General features: G+C 52.6%; 3 protein-coding genes across 5 annotated transcripts in view; 1 reads left to right on the top strand and 2 right to left on the bottom strand.

Moving 5' to 3' along the window:
- Positions 1-8,565, bottom strand: part of Nup188 (nucleoporin 188kDa) — a 56,516-nt gene extending 47,951 nt beyond the window's left edge. For both annotated transcript variants that reach the window (XM_005413601.1, XM_005413602.1), the window contains exon 1: positions 8,467-8,565. In XM_005413601.1, coding sequence (XP_005413658.1) covers positions 8,467-8,498 — 32 coding nt within the window. In that variant the 5' untranslated portion in view covers positions 8,499-8,565. The remainder of the gene's footprint in view (positions 1-8,466) is intronic.
- Positions 8,566-8,610: 45 nt separating this feature from the next.
- Positions 8,611-10,669, top strand: Dolk (dolichol kinase). Its single transcript, XM_005413600.2, has one exon. It carries the CDS (start codon positions 8,891-8,893, stop codon positions 10,505-10,507), a length of 1,617 nt encoding a protein of 538 aa, XP_005413657.1. The 5' UTR covers positions 8,611-8,890; the 3' UTR covers positions 10,508-10,669.
- Positions 10,670-13,332: 2,663 nt separating this feature from the next.
- Positions 13,333-21,817, bottom strand: part of Phyhd1 (phytanoyl-CoA dioxygenase domain containing 1) — a 9,988-nt gene continuing 1,503 nt past the window's right edge. The window contains exons 2-12 of one of the 2 annotated variants that reach the window (XM_013509414.1): positions 21,457-21,473; positions 20,031-20,189; positions 18,310-18,385; positions 18,111-18,158; positions 17,061-17,116; positions 16,907-16,969; positions 15,997-16,018; positions 14,690-14,818; positions 14,501-14,605; positions 13,759-13,885; positions 13,333-13,668 (exon numbers count right to left, since the gene is read on the bottom strand). In XM_013509414.1, the coding sequence (XP_013364868.1) occupies positions 13,623-13,668; positions 13,759-13,885; positions 14,501-14,605; positions 14,690-14,818; positions 15,997-16,018; positions 16,907-16,969; positions 17,061-17,116; positions 18,111-18,158; positions 18,310-18,385; positions 20,031-20,189; positions 21,457-21,473 (848 nt within the window). In that variant the 3' untranslated portion in view covers positions 13,333-13,622. The remainder of the gene's footprint in view (positions 13,669-13,758; positions 13,886-14,500; positions 14,606-14,689; positions 14,819-15,996; positions 16,019-16,906; positions 16,970-17,060; positions 17,117-18,110; positions 18,159-18,309; positions 18,386-20,030; positions 20,190-21,456; positions 21,474-21,817) is intronic. The other variant, XM_013509415.1, reaches the window with a different exon arrangement.

Here is a 21,817-nt window from a genome sequence, read left to right as displayed (position 1 = left end):
GCAGTTCAGGCTGGCCTTCAGCTCACTTTGTAGCCCAGGCTGGTCTTGAACTCACAACAATCCTCCTGCCTCAGACTCCTGAGTGCTGGGATTACAGGCATGCGCCACCAGGCCTGGCTGTTTGCTTGTTGTTGAGACAGAGTTTCACTATGTAATTCAGATCTGGACTTTTTTTTTTTTTTGGCTTTTTGAGACAGGGTCTCACTAGACAGTTCAGGCTGGCCTTGAGCTCACTTTGTAGCCCAGGCTGGCCTCAAACTTGCAAGGATCCTCCTGCCTCAGCCTCCTGGATGCTGGGATTACAGGCATGTGCTACCACACCCAGCCAGGCTGGTTCTGAAGTCACTATGGAGCCCAGGCTGACCTCAAACTCATTAATGCTCCTTCCTCAGCCTCTCGGGAGTGCTGGGATTAAAACTGTGCCCCACCACACTTGGCCTTCAAATTAAAAAGTTTCTGCACAGCAAGGGAAACAGCCAATAGAATAAAGAGACAGCCTACAGAATGAGACTATTTTTGCCAGCCAGCTAACCTTCAGACAGAGGATTAATATCTACCATATATCAAGCACTCAGAACATCGAACACTAAAATTCAAACAAAAACAATAGTTCAATCAATCAATGGACAAATTTAACAGACACTTCTCCAAAGAAGTACAAGTGGTCAATTAAAAAAAGTTATAGCTGGGCATAGTGGCAAACGCCTGTAATCCCAGAATTTAGGAGGCTGAGAGAAGAGGATCTCTATGATTTAAAGGCCAGCCTGGGCTACTGAGTTCAGGGGCCACTTGAACTACATAGTGAGACTCAGTCTAAGAAAAAAGAAAAGAAAAAAATGTTAAATGCTGGGAATAGTGGTGCATGCCTATAATCCCAGCACTTGGGAGGCTGAGGCAGGAGGATCATTTCAAATTCAAGGGCAGCCTGGACTACATAGTGAGGCCTTGTGTCCCCCCCACAAAAAAAAAAAAAAAGAGAGAGAAAGAGATTAATGTCTTTAGCCTCTAGGAAAATGCAAACCGAAACTACACTGAGATTCCATCCCACTTCAGTCAAAATGGCTATCACCAAGAATACCAAAAAAATCTAGGAGGATTGCAAAGAAAAACGGATTGAAAAGGAACAATGAACACTTCTACCCCACCAGTAAGAATGTAAATTAGTCCAGTGACTGGAAATCAGTATAGAGGTTCAAGAAATAAAAACTAGTACTACATAAGCCAGCTATACCACTCCCTGATACACAGCCAAAGGAATTCAAGTCAGCATACAGCGGAACAGCTGCATCCTCATGTCTACGGCAGCACAACCAACAACAAAAAAACAAAACAACTGACAGCAGCCAAGATATGGAGCCAACCTAGGTATCCATCGGGATGAATGGGTAAAAAAAAGTAGATACACACAATGGAGCACTATTCTGATGTACCAAAGAGTGAACTTATGTCAGTCACCTGCAGGAAAATGGATGCAACTGGAGACCAGGTCAAGCCACATAAGCAAGACTCGGATAAGTACTGCATGATTTCCCAATATGTGGAATCTAAAAAAGACGAGAGCGAAGTGGAAGAGACTGTTGGACATGAGGAAGGGAACAAGGGAAAGGGAGAACAACGGAGTGTAACACGGTGGATGGAGAAGAGTTATTAATTACATCACTAAGAGTGTGATGTTGACGTTTACCTACTGAGGCCAAAAGGTGCCCACTGGCACCTTTCACACCACAAGCCCCTGGAAAAGGCGCTTCTGGCCATTCATACACCCAGCCGCTGGGTCAAAAAAGTTATAGCTGGGCATAGTGGCACACGCCTGTAATCCCAGAATTTAGGAGGCTGAGAGAAGAGGATCTCTATGATTTAAAGGCCAGCCTGGGCTACTGAGTTCAGGGGCCACTTGAACTACATAGTGAGACTCAGTCTAAGAAAAAAGAAAAGAAAAAAATGTTAAATGCTGGGAATAGTGGTGCATGCCTATAATCCCAGCACTGTATTTTGCACACTATTGGATCGAATGGGTGACGGTGCCACTAGGATGAAGCTTGTGAGAGTTTTGATGAAACTGAGTCATGAAACTGTCACCACTGAACTGAAGAAGAGAACACGGGTCCATGGAACAATAACAGCCATAGATGTCAGCAGGAGCACACATCTGAAAGCTGTGAAGATGACCCTGAGGAACAGACAGCCGGTGGAGCATACAAGGAAATAACATTCGCTATTTTATTCTGCCAGACAGCAGATACACTACTCAGGATACACTACTTGTGGATGTTGAACCTAAGGTGAAATCTAAGAAGAGGGAAGCTGTTGAAGTGAGTGGCCCAGGAGGAGGAAGAGGAAAAGGTCAAGGCCAAGGCCACAGTCCTGGCTGAGGAGGAGGGTGTCCTAGGTGATACTGACTCTCAAGTGACTGGTGCAGAAGTGATTTGGGATATTTTTTGCACAGGTTTTGCCAGTTTCTAATAAACATAAATTGGGATAGAGTTGTCTGTTGACTGTTATCAAGTTTAACTTTTAGTAGTTTGTTACCCATTTGTGATTAACACAGTGAGAGCAAATCAGTTCCTTTTTTTGGTTTTGTTTTTATTTTTTGTTTCATTTTGTTTTTGTCTCTTTTAGACAAGGTCTCACCATGTAGTTCAGGCTGGCTTGGAACTCACTAGGTAGCCTAGGGTGGCCCAGAACTTATGAAGATCCTCCTGCCTCAGCCTCCTGAATATTGCGATTACTCAGCCTTTTAGGGGGAGCGAGGGGGAGGTCACTGGGGATGGAACCCAGGGTCTTCATACTTAGTTACATCTTCAGCCTCTTTTGTATTTTTTTTTTCTTCTGAGATGGAGAGTCTTGCTAAGTTGCTAAATTGCCCCAAGCAGGACACAAACTTATGATCCTTCTGCCTCTGCTTCCCAAAGTGCTAGGATTGCAAGTATGTACCACCACAACCAACTTGGTCTTCAGTTTTGTTGGTTTTTTTTTGTCTTTTTTTGTTTTTTTTGAGACAGGGTCTCCCTATGCAGTTCAGGCTGGCCTTGAGCTCCCCTTGTAGCCCAGGCTGGTCTTGAACTCGCAATGATCTTCCTGCCTTAGCCTCCCAAGTGCTGGGATTACAGGCATGCGCCACCACACCCTGCTTCTTCAGTTTTTTTTTTTTTTTTTTTTGGTTTTTAATATTTACACTGAGGTTTCTCTTTCATACTGACTTTATGGGATATATACTTTTTTATTTCACATGCACTGCATATGCACTGTACTGACTGCTCTAATTCCATTGTGTTGAACCTGGCTTCAGGTGAACTGGCCTCAGGTTAAATAAGTTTCGGTGTCTCAGAAATTAAAATTCTTGTAGCCAGGCGTGGTAGCGCAAGCCTGTAATCCCAGCACTTGGGAGGCTGAGGCAGGAGGATTGTTGCGAGTTCAAGACCAGCCTGGGCTACAAAGTTAGCTCAAGGCCAGCCTGAACTGCACAGCGAGACCCTGTTTCAAAAAAAAAGACAAAGGAAACCAAAGAAATTAAAATTCTTATGAGAAAAAAAAATTTTATGAGATGGCATCTCAAATTGACCTTCCTTCCCTTGGGTTAACTCAGAAACATCAGGAGATCTTACAGGTTGATTGTTATCTTCTTCTGAGTCAGAAGCTGATAAATTTGTTGTCAGTTAATGTTTTTGTTTCTTTTGCTTTTTTTAGAGGTTCCCAGTAAATATAGTTTTATACTTTTTTAAAAAAAGGTGTCCACTATATTCCATTAAGTAAAATGGCAGATCAGAAAACAATATATATGGCACTGTCAATTTTTTAATTTAAAAAAATTTTTTTGTTGTGAAATGGGGTCTCGCTATGTAGTTCAGGCTGGTCTCAAACTCACAGCAACCTTCCTACCTCAGCCTTTCTGAGTGCTGGGATTACAGCAGTGCAGCACCATGCCTAGCAAAACTGTATTTTTTTTTTAAAAGAGAAAAAAATACAAATAACAATCAAATAGTTTCAAAATAGATTACTAAGACAGTTACAATAATTAATACATTGCCTATTGTTATCTTCATAGTAGTAAAACTATATTTTTGTACAGAGATACAAAGAAATTGTCTGCAATTGTATTCACTTAACTGTCTTAACTTATCTCTGGAGATGAGATGCTAAGCACATTTTTCTTTTCAGTAGGAGCATTTTTGATTTCTGCTACTATAAAATATTTCTAACCACAAGAAATTAAGAATTGCTGTAAGAAGCTGGGTGTGTGGGCTGGGGATATAGCTCAGCGGCACAAGTGCTTGCCTGGTAAGCACAAGGTCCTGAGCTTGATTCCCAATACAAACAAACAAACAAAAAAAAAGTTGAGTGTGGTGGTGCACAACTGTAATCCCAGCACTCAGGAGGCTGAAGCAAGAGGATTACTCTGAGTTGAGACCAGCATGGGCTACATGCACAAGTTCAAGGCCAGCCTGCACTACATAGTAAGACCCTGTCTAAAAAAAAAACAAAAACAAAAACAAAAAAACTGATTAGACATCAATCACATAAAACTCATAGCCAAGACTGGAGCTAACATAAAAATTAATGGAAAGAAAATAAAGCCTGAGCTTTTGGGGGGGCGGGAGGGGCAGTACTAGAGATTGATCCCAGAACCTGCATGCTGAACTACACCCCTAGCCATTTTTTTCATTTTGAGACTGGGTCTCACTAAGTTGCCTGGGCTGAGCTTGAACTTACAGCCCTCCTACCTCAGCTGCCAGAGTGCTAGGATAACATGTGTGCAACACCAAGCCCAGACTAATTCACTTTCTTGATCATTCATTTTCCAACTCCAGAAAGCTTGAGTATCAAGGGAGTTTTTTCTGCATTCGCTTCTGTAACTTAAAGTCTCTAGCTAGCTGTGATCCCCAGAGGAGACTGACAAGATCACTACTCTGACTCAAAGACCAGCCATGAACTAGACATCTTTGGTTTCCCATATTCAAGCTGCTCCTATTTACCTGGGGTTTCTCCTCAGCACTGCAAAATAAATTTAAAGGTAAATAAAATGAACCCAGTGTCCCTCATTCTCCTTATTGCTTTAGAAAACAAAGGTTTGGGCCTGGTTAAGTACTTGCTTAGAGTCACAAAGTTAATCTATAAGGGAGCCAGGGCTTGAAGGGAGTGGCACTTGACTCGATTTAACCACTAGAATGGTCTCTGGTTGAACCCAACAACTCACTTGCAAATGAGCAAGACAGTGACTGAGGTGAAGCTTCCTGTTCTACAATGGCAGACCTTACCCTTAAGACAGTGGCAGCCACACTCTGGCAGCTCAATAAAACACACACCAAATGAAAATGTCGAAGGAGAATATTTCTCTTTTAGACCTGTAATCTACTTAGAATAGAAAGATTAAAAACAAGTCATCGTATATTATGTAGAAGTCCTTGTTGGGCATGGTGGCATACACCTGTAATCCCAGCACTGGGGAGGCTGAGGCAGGGGGATCATTGCAAGTTTGAGGCCAGCCTGGGCTACTACATAAGTGAGTTTGAAGCCAGCCTGAACTGCATAATGAGACCCTGTCTCAAAAAGACCAAAAAAAAAAAGAAGTCCTAAGCAGAGGCAGAATGAAAGAGAAAAGAGAAAACGGTAGTTCATCAGGAAGAGAATCGTCGTGGAAATAAGTGTTAATAGTTTCTCAATGCTTACACATTTATTAGTCTGAAAGTAATAAAGATATAAAAAAACTAAGAACTTGATGGGCCTTATAATAATGGAAGATATTAAACGCACATTACACAATCAACAAAAAGGAAGAATGTACTGCAGGGTACAAAACTAACAATATAGAACACAGAGAACATGAAAGAACAGAGATCAGTGGCAATATAAGAAAAGCTTCACCGAAACTGGGATATGAAAGTTTGAACAAATGTGTTTTTTTTTCCTGAGACAGGGTCTTGATATGTAGTTCAGACTGCCCTTGAACTCACTATGTAGCCCAGGCTGGCCTCAAACTCACGAGGACCCTGCTGGTTCAGCCTGCCGAGTGCTGGGAGTGCTGGGTGTGCTGGGATTACAGGCATGTAACAACACGCCCAGCCGAACAAATGATTCTTAAAACACAAAGACAGTTTGAACTGGGATGTCCAATATAAAGATTCAGGAGAGTATCTTCTATATATTTAAAAGACATTACTTATGGGCCACAGCACCTGTCACTTATTTGCACAATAAATAATGTGGGCTAAGTATTTGGGGGAGAAACTAAGGTGCAGAAATTAATTAATTTCCTTCAGAGTTTAAAAAAAAAATGTATCAATATCCAGTCCAGTGTCCTAGCAGACAAGCTGGAACTGCATTTCTACAAGAGGTGGAGTAATGGACACTAACATCACCTTCACAGCTTAGAGATCTACATGGTTGGAAACCCTCAGGCAGAAGCTACTGGGAGGTCAGGAATAGTAATTTAGAACTGATACCTTTTAGAGAAAGCAGAGACAGCCAAACTACTGAGATAATACTTCTGAGAAAGTTATACTCTACGTGACAATAAATAAAAACAGCCACTGCCCACGTGACTCCACAGAGGTGCACCTCTCTGGTATAAACCGAGATGCAAGCTCAACAGCAAAAGCTTTTCAAACTACAATGCTATTTGTTAGCACTTCCAGACTACAATACATTCAATGAAGGGGCTGGGGATTTAGCTCAGTGGCAAAGTGCCTGCCTGGCAAGCGCAAGGTCGTGAGTTCGGTTCCCGGTACCTGAGAAAAACCAAAAAAAAAAAAAAAACCAAAAAAAACCCAAAAAACAAATACATTCAATGAAGAACACAAAACACCCAAAACTCCAAAACTACTGTATTCAAACCGTCTTTCTTTTCAGACTCTGAGTGACCTTCCCAAAATTGAGCCGTTTTTATTTTATTTATTTATTTATTTTTGGTCATTTTGGAGACAGGGTCCGGCTATGTAGTTTGGGATGGCCTTGAGCTCACTTTGTAGCCCAGGCTGGCCTCAAACTCGCAACAATCCTCCTGCCTCAGCCTCCCAAGTGCTGGGATCAGAGGCATGCGCCACTACGCCCGGCAAAATTGAGTAATTTAAAAGTATTATTTCATTTTGATTTTCCCATTAATATGGCCAAGAACAATTTGCTTCACCACCACCTATACTCTGAAAGGGACCCACATCTGGAAAAACAGGAGAGTGAAAGAGAGAGAAAAGATAAGGTCACCTGCCTGAGGTCAACTACAAATCAGAGGGCATCAAGAATGGAATGAAAAGTTTTCTTAAGAGTTTCCTTTATCTCTAGGCATTTCAAAGACGCAAGCTGCTGCTCAGAACACTGCCTTGGAACATGCCTTCCAGCACTACAGGAAAATATAAACCAGGCAGGCCAGTAATCCCAGTAGCTGGGAGGCTAGAGTTCCAGCCCAGGCTGGGCAATTCAGGGAGACCCTGTATCAAAAGGGGGGCGGGACAAACAAAAAATAATCTGGGGATGGGGTTCAGTGTGCTCAGTCCCCGACAAGGGCGGGAAGCACGACTGATGGAAGAAGAGAGAAAAAAAGAAAATCTCTCTTCCAGCTGAGAGGCGAAGGAAGTGACCCTGGTAAGATGGGGAATATTTACACGCTCTTCTGGGTGTTTAGGGGACAGCGATAAACAAGAGCAACAGAGCAAGGAGAAACAGAAGAAGAGGACAGGACGTGTTAGCAGGGCTGTGACGATGAAGACGCTTCTTCAAGCTGAAGGGCAGGAGGGTGGGGACGTGGTCCTAGCTGTGGGGTGGCAGAGACTCCGATCGGAACCCTGCCTTCACCGGGGGGCTACCTAGGCACCGGCTTTCGAGTCGTCCTGTAATAGAAGGCGCCTCTCGGGAGCCGTGAGCATTTCAGGAGCACACGCCCGGAAGGCGCTTCTCCGGGCCCCGGCGCTGGTGAGCGCTCTCGGAGAGCGACGTCTTTTCAGTAACTCATCTCCATGTCCCTAAGGCCGAGAACGGTGCCTGGAGTCTCTGGGGGACGTGGGCAAGTCGTCCGACCGGACGCACGCAACGGGGAGGAAACGGAGGCAAGCGCGGAGCAGCGCGAACACCGCAGGGACGCGAGCGCGACTCCCGAGCAGAGCCCCGCAGAGCAGCCGGGCGCGGGGAGACCGCCAATCGCCCGGCGGGGCACGCGGGGGCTGCGTGGGGGGCCGGGTCGGCGCGGAGGTGCCGGCGGGGACTCGCGGGGGAGGAGGGAGGTCAAGAGACCCGAACGAGCAGCGGGGAGGCCGGCGCCACGGGAAGGGGACAGCAGCGGGCCCCCTGGGACAAGTGTCTTCAGAGCCCCACGCGCGGACCGTTTGGCCGTAACCGCCTGGCGTCTCGGCACCCGCACCCTCGGCCAGGGCTCGTCCCGCCACTGCCGCGACATCCCTCTCCCCACTCCCTCCAGGCTCCTACTCGGCTTGCAACCCGCGACTCCCAGCCACCCTGCCGACTCGGCCCGCTCAGCACCTCACACAGAACCTGCCGGCGTCCGCCGCCATCTTCACGCGCGCGCGCGCGCACCCTGGCCCCGCCCTCAGACGTCACGCCCACGTGACTGCTCGGCGCCCGACTGTGGCCTGCGGGCGTGGCCTCTGGTCACGTGACGGCGGCGCGGAGCCGGGCCAAGATGGCGCTGCCGGGGGAGCCGAGGCGTCCGCGGCGGGGGCAGTGGGTGCCGTGAAGAGCGCGGAGGAGGGGCGACGTCTGCACTGTCCGTTGCAGGCGGTGGAGGGTGACGGCGCCAGCTCCGGGGCCGCAGTGAATGGACTGCAGCAGCGCTCCCCGCTGAAAGCTGGAGGAGCTTGCTGGTCGGGTCCGCCTGGCGGGGTGAGGTGCCCAGAGGCCGAGCGTCCCTAGTCACTCGGCTTCCTCAGAGCCTCAGCCTGAAGACATGACCCGAGAGTGCCCGGCCCCGGCCCGGGAGCCCGGGGCGCCGCCGAGCGGGCCGGTGCTGGCCGAGGCTGCGGTGGTGTTCGCCGTGGTGCTGAGCATCCACGCCGCCGTGTGGGACCGCTACTCGTGGTGCGCTGTGGCCCTGGCAGTGCAGGCCTTCTACGTTCAGTACAAGTGGGACCGGCTGCTGCAGCAGGGCAACGCCGTCTTCCAGTTCCGGACGTCCGCAAACAGCGGCCTGCTGCCCGCCTCCATGGTCATGCCTTTGCTCGGGCTGGTCATGAAGGAGCGCTGCCAGGCTGCGGGGAACCGGCACTTCGAACGCTTTGGCGTGGTGGTGGCAGCCACCGGCATGGCGGTGGCCCTCTTCTCCTCGGTGTTGGCGCTGGGTATCACCCGCCCGATGCCCACCAACACCTGTGCCATCTCCGGTTTGGCCGGAGGTGTCATCATTTATATCATGAAGCACTCACTCAGCGTGGGCGAGGTGATCGAAGTCCTGGAAGTCTTGCTGATCTTTGTTTATCTCAACATGATCCTGCTGTACCTGCTGCCCCGCTGCTTCACTCCCGGGGAGGCCCTGCTGGTGCTAGGTGGCATCAGTTTTGTCCTCAACCAACTCATCAAGCGCTCTCTGACCGTGGTAGAAAGCCCGGGGGACCCCGTGGACTTCTTCCTGCTGGTGGTGGTGGTAGGGATGGTGCTCATGGGTATCTTCTTCAGCACCCTCTTTGTCTTCATGGACTCAGGAACCTGGGCCTCATCCATCTTCTTCCACCTCATGACGTGTGTGCTAGGTCTCGGCGTGGTCCTGCCCTGGCTTCACTGGCTCATCCACAGGAATCCCCTGCTCTGGCTTCTTCAGTTCCTCTTCCGGACGGAAATTCGAATCTACCTCCTAGTCTATTGGTCTCTGCTAGCCATCTTGGCCTGCTTGGTGGTGCTCTACCAGAATGCCAAGCGGTCATCTTCCGAGTCTAAAAAGCACCAGGCCCCTGCCATCACCCGAAAATATTTCCACTTCATTGTGGTAGCCACTTACATCCCGGGAATTATGTTTGATCGGCCATTGCTCTATGTGGCCGCCACTGTATGCCTGGCAGTCTTCGTCTTCCTGGAGTATGTGCGGTACTTCCGCATCAAGCCCTTGGGTCACACTCTGCGGAGCCTCCTGTCTCTCTTCCTGGATGAACGAGACAGTGGGCCGCTCATCCTCACACACATCTACCTGCTCCTGGGCATGTCTCTTCCCATTTGGCTAATCCCCAGACCCTGCACACAGAAGGGCAGCCTGGGCGGAGTACGGGCCCTAGTGCCCTACGCTGGGGTCCTGGCCGTGGGTGTGGGCGATACTGTGGCCTCCATCTTCGGCAGCACCATGGGGGAGATCCGGTGGCCTGGAACCAAGAAGACTTTTGAGGGGACCATGACGTCTATATTTGCACAGATCATTTCTGTAGCTCTGATCTTGATCTTTGACAGTGGAGTGGACCTCAACTACAGCTACGCCTGGCTTTTGGGGTCCATCAGCGCCGTGTCCCTCCTGGAAGCATACACTACACAGATAGACAACCTCCTTTTGCCTCTCTACCTCCTGATACTGCTGATGGCCTAGCTGCAGTGCAGCGGCAGTGAGGGAGGAAATGGACAGGGAGGAGGAGCAGCCCCGCGGCAGCTTGCAATTTGGCACAAAGAGCCGAGGGTTTGGTTTTCAGGTGATTCAGGTTTGGTTTTCAGGTGATTCAGACTGAAAATAAAAAAGGCAGAGCTCTTCTGATTTTAGTTTTGCTCATATTTATAAAGAAAAAAGTACAGGGACTGGGGATTTAGCTCAGCGGCACAGCGCCTGCCTGGCAAGCACAAGGTCATGAGTTCGATCCCCGGTACCAGAAAAAAGCCAAAAAAAAAAAAAGTACAAGTACTTAGAGAACTTGGGTGTGCTGTAGAGCCCCCTTCTCTCTTGTTTTGGGGAGGGGCTGGAGCCAGCTCATAATGGTTAGTGCTTCACATTCTGGCTAGAATTGTTGGCCCCGCGAGTCCTAACCATGCGACCTTAAGTGAGGCACTTAACCAGTCTGAGCCTCAGCTGTCCTGTCGGTTGACCTGGTGACACATCCAGCCTGTGGCCCACCCATGCCTAGAGACCAGTAAGGAAAACTCACTGTTGCCCAGTGAGTCCTGATCTGAGCAAAAAGCCAGGCGAGACGAGGGCTTTGATGGGTTGTGCTTGGAAACCAGTGTGACCTTTACTCTCCTGGCTTGGCTTAGAGGAGGACTGGGGGAAAGAGCCGAGGTCAACAGGTTCCACCCACTTAGACCCGGGGCTGAGGCCCTGTTTCAGCCTGCCTGACCGTGCTGATGGAGAAGGACAGACCAAGAGCACTGGCTTCCTGTCCACAGTCCCTCCTGAGAACTTGTCACGTTTTCAGTGCTGTCCAGTGTTTGTGTCTGGTGGCAAAGCCTAGGACAGATACATGGCACGCTAGACCTCTCCACTAGGGGGCGCACGCCCGTCCTGGCTCTGGTTCTGAACCTGCTTTCGGCTGCAGCCCCCCGGGGCCTGCACAGAGCTGGGGCAGAAGCAGGAACTTATGAGACCTGTGATGAACAGATGAATCTTTGGCACTACTGAAAACGAGTCCAGCAGGATCCCTGAGGCCAGACAAGGTTCTCACCCAGCCTGTCAGGAAGGGCTGAGAACTTTGGCCCAACAAGGCCAAAAGCCAGAAGCAGAGCTCTAAGGAGCAGGGAATCACTGCCAGGTCTCCAGAGGAGACACGCAAGTTCCTTTATGGCTGGGGGAAACAAGCCTTTTCCCCCAGGCTTCAGGGCGGCCAGTTGGAGAAAGAGTGCTGGTTATGCCCACTGACTACCCTTGGGAAAGGGTTTTCTGCTCTGGGCCTTACAGAGGGTAGAGGAGAAGCCAGGGGCACTGGCACAGCCCCAGAGCCTGGGCAGGTGACAGGAATGAGGACAGGGAAATCCACTGGCTCTCTAAGGAGGCGGCCCCAGCCAGTAGTCACCATGCTAGAACGTAGGCCCAGGGTCATTAGCTGCCAGTTGCGTGCTCATTCATGGAAACCTGGGTTATTATGTGAAATCTCTCAATTAAAAAGAAACATTTGGCTGGGTGTGGTGACGCCTACCTGTAATCTCAACACTTGGGAGGCTGAGGCAGGAGGATCACCATGAGTTCGAGGCCAGCCTGAACTACATAGCTGAGACCCTGTCTCAAAAAAAAAAAAAAGAAAATTGCCAGGCATGGTAGCCCACACCTGTAATCCTAGTATTCAGAAGGCTGAGGCAGGAGGAGTGCCATGAGTGGGAGGCCAGCCTGGGCTTATAGTGAGTTCAAGGCCAACCTCAACTACATAGTGAGACCCTGTCTCCAAAAATCAAACTAATTAAACATTTTGCGGGGCATGGTGGTGCGCACCTATAATCCCTGGTAATCCCAGCACTTGGAGGATGAGGCAGGAGGATTACATTTGACCCCAGCCTGAGCAGTTTATCGAGACTCTGTCTCAAGGACTAGGGATATAGCTCAGTGTGAAGGCCCTGAGTTCAATCCCTAGTACTGGAAAAGGAAAAGAAAAAACCCACAGTTTTGCTGGGGATTGAACTCTCGGCCTCACACTTGCCAGGCAAGTGCTTTACTACTGAGCTACACCCTCCCGCCAAAAAGTTGTTTTTCTAACACTGAGGAAAAGTTGTTTTTCTAACACTGAGGCCCAGATCAAGCACATCTGAGGCCTGCGGTCAGCCAGTAAGAACCCAGGCTGTGACCTCTGGGCCAGAGCCTGGCTAAACAGGTTTGGGGTTTGGTATCTGGTCCAGGCCTGGGTGCCCATGTGCCCGAGGAGGAGGGGGTGGTGCCTGGAGGACCTTGTTCAGCCCCATGGGGCCCTGAGAGAGGAAGGACATGGCCTGAGGCCCAAGAGCAAGCAGGTCACAGCGCCAAGATTGCACCTGGGACTGGGTTCCTAGCCCTAGGCCGCTGTCCCTGCCCCAGCAGAGTAAGGGGCAGGGTCAAGGTGAGCTCAGGCCTCGACCGGCTGGGGCAGGTCACTCGCTGGTTCCCTAACTCAGTCCCTTTGGCCACAGGCCCAATAAGAGTATGAGCCTCTGCAGGTGGGAATTCAGCACAGCCATACACAGTGAGCACTCACTCAGCAAAAGTTACTCGGAGTTATTAAAGTCATGCAAACTAAGGCCAGGCGTGGTGGTACACACCTGTAATCTCAGCACTTGGGAGGCTGAGGCAGGAGGATTGCTGTGCATTCAAGGCCAGTCTGGGCTATGTCGTAGCAAGACCCTCTGAAAAAAACAAAAACTAAAAGCATGTAAACCAGGCCGGGGTGGGGGCCAGGGAGGATTCCCACCAGGCTGTCATCTGGAGAGCAGAGCTGCTTGATACGGAAGGATCCACGGGCAAGCCGCTTCAGAAATCCCTTTTATTGTCTTACAATGCTGTCATCAGAGTTCTGCAGGAGAAGCGGCAGGAACTTGCTCAGGGCCTCAGACTCCTCCAGGAGCGAGTTGTGCGGGGACATGGAGTGGCAAAGGGACAGATCTTGGGGAGCCCACCTGCCTCCTGTCTGCAGGGCTGAGGGGCACAGACCCTGGCACGGGGAGGTGCAGGAGGGGAGACTCGGCTCCTGTTGCTGCAGCAGGCGGGTCCAGAGAAGCCCGGGGCACTGGGAGGGGACAGCCCCGCCCTGCACAGGCCTTCAGGTGTACAGTGAGGGAAAGGGCAGCTCTGCTGTCGGCTGCAGCCTGCAAGAATAGAAAGGCGACCTTGAGAAGCCAGGGCCGCTGCTGTCAGCAGCTCCCCGGGGGACTGGGACACACACACCGGCCACCTACCAGTTCTCTGGGCTCCAGACAGTGCCCTCGGCCTCCATGAGGTGCAGCGTGTAGACATGGCGGGAGCGGTCCGAGAGGTTCTGCGCACTCTTGTGCACCACTTCCCCGTGGATCAGGACCAGGGCGCCTGGCAGGAGGACACCAGCCCTGTGGCTCCCCTTCCTAGGGCAGGAAGGGATGCTCCTCCCAGGAGCAGCTTAGTGTCCCCCACCCATCCCCCATTCCTGTCCCTGAAAGCTTGGGTGCCCAGCATGGCGTCCAGACGCTGGGCCTTAGGATGAGGCACCCTGCACTGTGGCCTTGGAGAGCCCATGTGGGCCGGATCAGGCAGCCGCTCTACCGAGCTGGGCCTCCCGCGCTCCTTCCCCATGCAGAAGAAGGGTGCTCTTAGCCAGTGGTTGTGAAGCCCCTGCTGCAGGCACCAGGCTGATTGGCTGTACTGAATCATACTCCGTAATCATCTCACTGCCTTCCTCACTTTACATGTGGGGACACTGAGGCTCAGAGAGTTTCTGCCATTTGCTCCAAGAAGCTTCCTGTAAGGAGCAAAATCTGGATTCTCGCCTGATCCAGGCAGCTTGCTGGTGACCGCATGTTTCCCGGCTTCCGGTGCCTGGCCAGCCCTGCCTCTCCCATGCTGTGACTTCGCCCCCAAGGGTGACCCTGAGCGGGAGCCTCTCGGCTGCTGGTGGGGCATGCACAGACCCTGCGCATGACCGCCTGCTCCCTGGGCCCCACCTACCTCTCTGCACGGGTGCGGGCACAAAGAGACTGTCATCCCGGTCTGGCTCTGAGCCCAGGTAGCTGGTGCCATCCGGCCGGCGGATGAACCTCCTCGCCACACCCCCTGCGGACCAAGAGGGAACTTCAGTCCCCCTTCCCACCGGGGCTGCTCCAGGGGGCTGGGCAGGGAGAGACAGATGGGCCTCACCAGTGTGGGAGCCAGGAATGAACCAGAGACAGCTGTTCTCCAGGGTGGCGTCCTCCAGCGCGATCCATATGCCCACTACCCGGCCCAGCGGCTCCGTGTACAGGAAGGTGGAGTCCTGGTGTGGGGCAACTACAGCGGGCGCAGCGGGATGAGGAGCCAGCCCTTCGCCTGGCCTCTCCTTGCCTTGTCCTGTTTCCCAACCCATGGTCCCCTTGGAGCCCTCCAGGCCAGCCTTCCCAAAGTCAGAATCAATCAATTCATTCTTCCTTCCTTCCTTTCTTCCTTCCTTCCTTTCTTCCTTCCTTCCTTTCTTCCTTTCTCTTTCTTTTTCTTTCTTTCTTTTTCTCTTTCTTTCTTTCTTTCTTTCTTTCTTTCTTTCTTTCTTTCTTTCTTTCTTTCTTTCTTTCTTTTCTGGTTTCTTGAGGCAGGGTCTCACTATGTAGTTCAGGCTGCCCTCAAACTCATGGCAAACCTCCTGCCCCAGCCTCCCAAGTGCTGGGATTACAGGCGTATGCTACCATACCTGGCTCCTTCCCAGGTGACTATGTTCAACAGGCTCATCTTGAATTCATGGGCTGAGGTGATCCTCCTGCCTCAGCCCCCAATACCTGTGGTACCTGGGACCACAAGTATGCACCGCCATGCCCAGCTCCTTACGGTGTGTTATCTAAACACCAGACTGAGACTCTGGACAGTGTCCAGAGAGGGTGTCCAATGGCAGGAGCCTCAAAGGATTTGGAGAGGACAAGCTGGAGGGGCTGGTAGGGGCAGAGCAGGCTCCAGGGCTGTGGGCACCCGTCAGGGACTGCCTCAGGGGCAGGGATGCTCATAAGGAGAAGCCTGGGCTCGCGGAAGGAAGGGAAGGGCTGCCAGTGAGGAGGTCGGTGAGCTCCCTGCCACCAGTCGCCCACCAGGAATGTCTAGAAAGGGTGTCTGCCTCTGGTAGGGTGTGGACTGGATCAGCAAACTGCATGCCGAATTAATCCTCCAGGGAGCTTGTTAAAAATACAATTTTCTCAGCCAGACATGGTGGCGCACGCCTGTCGTCCTGGCACTCGAGTGGCTGAGGCAGGAGGATTGCTGCTAGTCTGAGGCCAGCTTATGCTATGCAGTGAGACCCTGTTTCAAAAGAACAGCAACAAAAGATCTTTTCCAGGCCAAAATGGATCTCCTGGCCTAAGGTCTGAGGCCCTAGGACTCTATGTTAAGTTAAAGCCTCCTGTTAAATTCCAGGACCGCTGTGCCAAGGGTTTAACAGCTGAAGGGCTTGCCCACCCCTGAGGCCCCACCGCTGGCTCTGGGCTCACCTTCGCCCCCGATGCGGGGTTGCTGAAAGAGAGGGGAAGAGGCTGGTGAGGCGGGGCCGAGCAGGTGGGAGCTCTGACCCCGGCTCCGGCTCCACTTGGGTCAGCACCTGGCTGGTGCTGACCCACGGAGCCCCTGCTGGTGCCAGGTCCAGGACGGAGCCAAAGGCCGCAAGGCCAGGAAGCCGTAGTCCGCACGGCCTCAGCAGCGGCACAGAACAGAACCTGGTGAGGGCACGACAGGCTAGAGGGGGAGTGTTGGGGTCCCCGGTCTGGTTGGGTCCTGCTCTTCTCAGGGGCTCTGGGAGGCTTCTTAAAGGAGGCCCTGAGCTGGGCCTAGAGAGCTGAGAGTAGAGCGTTTCAGTAGGAAATCCTGGGTCCCCTCTCCTACCACTGTGTGTGTGTGTGTGTGTGTGTGTGTGAGTGTGCATGTGAGTGTGATACCAGGGTGCTGTACCACTGAGCTACACCCCAGCTCTTTTTCAGCTGTATTTTGAGACGGAGTCTTGCTAAGTTGTCCCAGCCAGCCTTGAACTTGTGATCCTCCAGCCTCAGCCCAGCTTCCGCCACCAAATTGTAACTGAGCACCAGCTAGCGGCCCCTCAGCCAGAGACCAACTTTACATTTTCTCCCACCAACTTCATGATTCTAGCAGCTTTGGCTTCTTCTACAAAAGGGCTTTTGCTTTGTTCTGTTGAGAGAGGGTATCTATATGCAGTTCAGGCTGATCTTGAACTCACTATGTAGCCCAGGCTGGCCTTGAACTCGTGATGATCCTCCTGCCTCAGCCTCCTGAGTGCTAGGGTTACAGGCGTGCACCACCACGCCTGCCTTACAGGAAGATGCTCTGTATGCGCAGTCTGCCCATTTCACAGAGGAGGAAATGAGGGGGCGGATTGGACACAGAGCTCACCTTGAAGATATACATGCTCTGTACCACCACGGGCTTCTGCAGGCCCAGACTTCTGGCCAGAGCCTGGAAGGGAACAGAGAGGACGCTGCCAGCCTGGCCCTGCTCAGGCTCGGCCCCCACTCGCCCTGGCCCCACCCCGCCCGGCCACGCTCACCTGCATCTTGGGGGAGTGTGTGATGCTCTTGAAGACAGGGTCGTGGGCGTGCAGAGCTGTGGGACAGAGCGGGACAAGGCCAGTCTCGGCCTCACATGTCTCTCCCACACCCTTGACACCAGACTCACCAGTGTTAGTTAGTCACCTACTTTGGGTGCAGTGTCTTTGGGTTTTGTTTGTTTGTTTTGGTATCGGAATCGAACTCAGGACCTCACGCTTGCCAGGCAGGATGTGCTGCTGAGCTACATCCCCTGCCTGCTTTGTTGTTTTCTGAGGCAAGGTCTCCATATTCAGTCCAAGCTGGCCTTGAACTCATGATGATCCTCCTGCCTCAGCCCCCTGAGTGCTTGGATTACAGGTGTGTGCCACCACGCCCAGCTCCGGTGCATTAAACTTTATGCTTATTTTATAGCCAAGTGACAGGCTCCACGTACACCTTCAGCCCACCCAGGACCGCATTCGCTCTGACCTCTGGCCATCCGGGAGCTTGCTGCAGCTCTGACTCCCACCCCTCCCGGGGGACAAAGGACTCCACCATGAGGCCTGTCACTTGGGGGGGACCTCCATCCTGCCACATCCTCTCTGTCTTGTGAGCCTCAGTCTCCCGCTCTGTGGAATAGGGATGAGGACAGCCCGCCTGTAGGGGTTGCTGAGGAGCCCATGGCTGACACCAGCCGCAGTGGCCCAGGGCTGGGCATGTGGCAGGCACTCGTTACAATAGTTGTATTATTTTCATTATTACAAAAAGGGAGGATCGAATGTCTGTGATGCTACTGAATGATATACTTTAAAATGCTTCTGCTGGTTTTTATGTTATATGGATTTTACCACAACTTGTTTACAGCCCTTCCATGATTTGACTTCCAGTTTGAAAATAAGCACTCTGTAAGCTGAGGGTGATGGTGGACACCTGCACTTGGGAAGGCTGAGGCAGGAGGATCGCTACGAATTTGAGGTCAGCCTGGGCCACATAGTGAGTTCAAGGCCAGACTTGGAACTCTTCGGACCTCAGGCTCCCCATCTTCTGTCTGGTACCCCGCCCCTGCTCACCGTGGCCGATTTTGTTGATGGCTTTCTCCGGGGGAACCAAGAACTCTCCTGCGGCACAAAGAACAGGCAAAGGCAGAAGCGCTGGAGCCCAGCGTCCCTCGGACAGCGGGCCTGGTGTCCACCCGGCCCCAGAGGGCAGGCACAGGCCCAGGCCAAGCCCGCGGCCGCTCCCAGCCCTCTCCAGGGCCCAGCGCCAAACCTTTCTCATCGAAAACATCTTTCTCAAAGAAGAAGCGAATCTTGTCCCCGCTGTTCAGGAAGTAGTCGGAGATGCACTGCGGACAGGACAGGGAGGGACTGAGACAGCAGCCCGGGGCCAGAGCGGGCCTGGCGAAGGAGGGAGGTGTCCAGGTGCTGCCCCTCTAGACGGCTATGGGCGCCCCTCCCGGGCAGTCGGGCCCACGGAGGCACAGAAGCCTGAAGCACTGCCTGAGCTACGGACACCGGAGTTGTTGAAAGTCACTTATTACGCCTGCCCCTCAATGTACAGTGGGGCTCGAACCAGATAAACGCGGCATCATGGCCTCGCATTGCCTGCCTTAAGCATGCTCAGAGCACTCCCATCAGCTGACTGTTATCTTGGGTGTTTTGTTTTGTTTTGTTTTGAGATAGGGTCTCACCGTGTACCCCAGGGTGGCCTTGAACTCACTGTGTAGCCCAGTGAGTCCCCCGGAACTCACAGGCATCCTCTTGTCTCAGCCTCCCCAGGGCTACCACACTTGGCAGCAAGACCCCATCTCAAAAAAAAAAAAAAAAAAATTCAGCGTTGGGGATGTAGTTAGTTTAGTGGTAGAGCATTTCCTGGGGTGCATGAGGCTCTGGTTCAATCCCCCATCTCTCTCTCTCTCTCTCTCTGTCTCTCTCTGTCACACACACACACACTCACACATGCACGTGTGTCAAGGTGCAGACGTGCCTCCCTTGCACGGCACCGGAAGGTAGAAGAACCCTAGGCTGCACTGTCATCGCAGGCCCCTCCTGCCGCTCCTGCCCCTGCCCACTGGGCTCTGCACATTCGCAGAAGGCAGTTTGCAGGGCACAGAGCTAAGCCCCTCACTCCTCGGAGCGCTGGAAGGACCCGACTGTCTCTGCTGCAGGACCGCTCTCCGGCTTCCTTAGCCAGAAAGGCGGGCAGCGGCCGAGTGAGAGCCTCAGTACCCCTTCGCAAGACTCCAATCACCGTTATTTGGGGCTCCTGTAATTCCCTGTGTGCCCACCAGATGGCAGGCGCTCCTCGACGGAGTGAATGGGTCCCGCCAGCCGCCTGGACCAGAGCTGGGCTGCCTATGCTAGGCCTGGGCCGCCAGGCAAAGTACAGCTCAGTCTTCGCAGGGAGCAGGGCAGGAGACGTACCCACCCTTCCCAAACTGCACCGAGCCCTAGGAAGCAACCAGAGCTTCTCTTTTCTTATTTCTCTTGTCTTTTTTTTTTTTTTTTTTTTGAGACAGAGTCTTGCTGCATAGCCCAGGCTGGCCTTGAACTTGAGGCAATTCTCCTGCCTCAGCCTCCTGAGTGCCGGGATGACGGTCGCCCCATGCCTGCTTTGGTGGGGGTTTAAGAGTCACACGCAGGCCCATCAGAATCACAGGGCCACTCTGGCACGCTAGCCACAGAGAGGGCCCTTGTGGTCGGACAATCTAAGGAGCACAGCAGAGCACTTGAACAGCACCAGTCGGAATCAGCTGGGTTCGAATCCTGCCTCTGTCAGTTACTGTGTGGTTTGGGCCGAAGCCTCACCTTCGCCACCTTTCACGGGATCGGGATGATTTTCCTGCCTTATCAACGCCCGGTGCTGAGGGAAGCGGGGAGCGAGGTGCCCGAGTTTGTGCTGCCCACGGACAGCTGGCCGAGCCCCGGCCAGAAGCAGCCTCAGCCTCGGAGGCCTCCCTCCAGCACCCTCCTCCCCGGCCCGGCACCCACCTGGGCACGCAGCTGCTCCTCCTTATGGGTGGTGAACACTGTGCGACAGTGCTCGGGGACGTCCATCTCGGCCACGAGCGCCGCGATCCTCTGCTGCAGGGCCGTGCACTCATCCAGAGACAGGAACCCTTCCAGCACCAGGAACCCATCGTCCTGGAACTGCAGGGGGAGCGAGGCTCAGGTGCCCTGTGCCCTCGGATGCACCTTGTCACGTGTGTGTGTGTGTGTGTGTGTGTGTGTGTGTGTGTGTGTGTGTGTTTCTGTTTGTTTGTTGAGAGAGGGTTTCTCTATGTAGCCAGGCTGCCCTGGAACTTATGGTGCTCCTCCTGCCTCAGCCTCCCGGGTGCTGGGATCACAGGCCACGCCCGGTTTACCTCGTATTTGATCCCGGCCCTAAACCTGAAGCTGCATAAGGGTGAAGGTAGGGGGCCCGTGCATGCTCTATCCTGCACCCGCCACATGGTGTTTTGTGTCCGGACGAGTATCAGCTGCTTGGAACTTAGGAGAGAGGGAAGGGCAGGTTGTCCCTGGGCATGTCCTCTCCTGTCCTGCACAGGTGTCACGAGGAGATACAACCTCGTGTTCCAGCCATACTCACTGAGCACCCACCACATGTGAGGTGTGGCTATCAGCGTGGAGCTTACGGACCACTAAGGAGACCAGTGGCACACCAGTGCTGGCCCTAGTGGGGGTGTCACAGGCTCAGTGGGGGGGGGAGGGCAGCTGCAAGAGCGAAGGGCAGATGGGAAGGAAAAGTGTCCTAGGGCAGCAGCTAGGAGGAAGTGACACAGGGTGCTGGTTGGTGGCACTCGCCTGTCATCCCAGCACTCAGGAGGCTGAGACGGGAGGATTGCGATGAGTTTGAGGCCAGTCTGGGCTACATAGTGAGACCTTATCTCAAAATAAATAAATATTAAATTTAAAATAAAGGGGACCTCAGGATACTGGGCAGTGAAGAGATGAGGAAGAGCCCCACAGACAGAGGGAACAGGATGTGTGCAGCCTCTGAGCATGGGAGGAACAGGACAAGGGAGGAGGTAGGACGGTGGCAGGGTGAGGCCGCTGAGGGGGCAGAGTGGGCGGCTGTGACCTGGCCCTAGTCCTCCTCTTCGGAGGCTGTGACAGTAACAAGCGGGAGAGGAAGACTGCGTGCTTTGGGCAGAGTGGGATGGCGTCAGTGCTGGCAGATGTGACGTCCCGCCCCGACGTACCCCAATGCGCCGCCTGATTCCCAGCTCCCGGCCCACACCAGCCCTGCGGGGCGCCCGGTTCAGGCTGCCACACACTGGATGCTGGAATATGCATGACTGCGTGTGTGTGGGCCCTGCTGCCTCTGGCCAGTGCTGTGTGGCAGAAACTGACTCGTATCTGTATCAGGATGAACACTGGCAGGGCTAGGGCTGTAGCTCAGTGACACGGCACCCGCCTGGCAAGTGCAAGGTCCTTAGTTCAATTCCTAGTACAAAAACCAAGATGAACACAGGTGAGCTGGGTGTGGTGGTGCCCACCTATGATCCCAGTACTCGGGAGGCTGAGACAGGAGGATCACTGTGAGTTTGAGGCCAGCCTGGACTACGTAGTGAGTGCAATACCAACCTGAACTACAAAATGAGACCCTATCACAAAAACAAAATTTTTTTAAACATAAAAATAAAAGATAAAGATGAACATGAGCTCCTTGGGAACTGAGCTATACACACATATTGCATAACCTTGATCCAGTAAACACCCTAGTAAGACTCTGTGTGTGTGTGTGTGTGTGTGTGTGTGTGTGTGTGTGTGTGTGT

This window comes from Chinchilla lanigera, unplaced genomic scaffold, assembly GCF_000276665.1.
Source record: "Chinchilla lanigera isolate Chin_1 unplaced genomic scaffold, ChiLan1.0 scaffold00169, whole genome shotgun sequence".
In the NCBI taxonomy this organism is placed as follows: Eukaryota; Metazoa; Chordata; class Mammalia; order Rodentia; family Chinchillidae; genus Chinchilla; species Chinchilla lanigera.
The sequence above is the reverse complement of the archived record's forward strand: the minus strand, read 5'-3'. Positions and strand labels throughout refer to the sequence as shown.

Bases quoted from the DNA above. Each gene is read 5' to 3' on its own strand.
- Dolk (XM_005413600.2), top strand. From the start codon at position 8,891: ATGACCCGAGAGTGCCCGGCCCCGGCCCGGGAGCCCGGGGCGCCGCCG.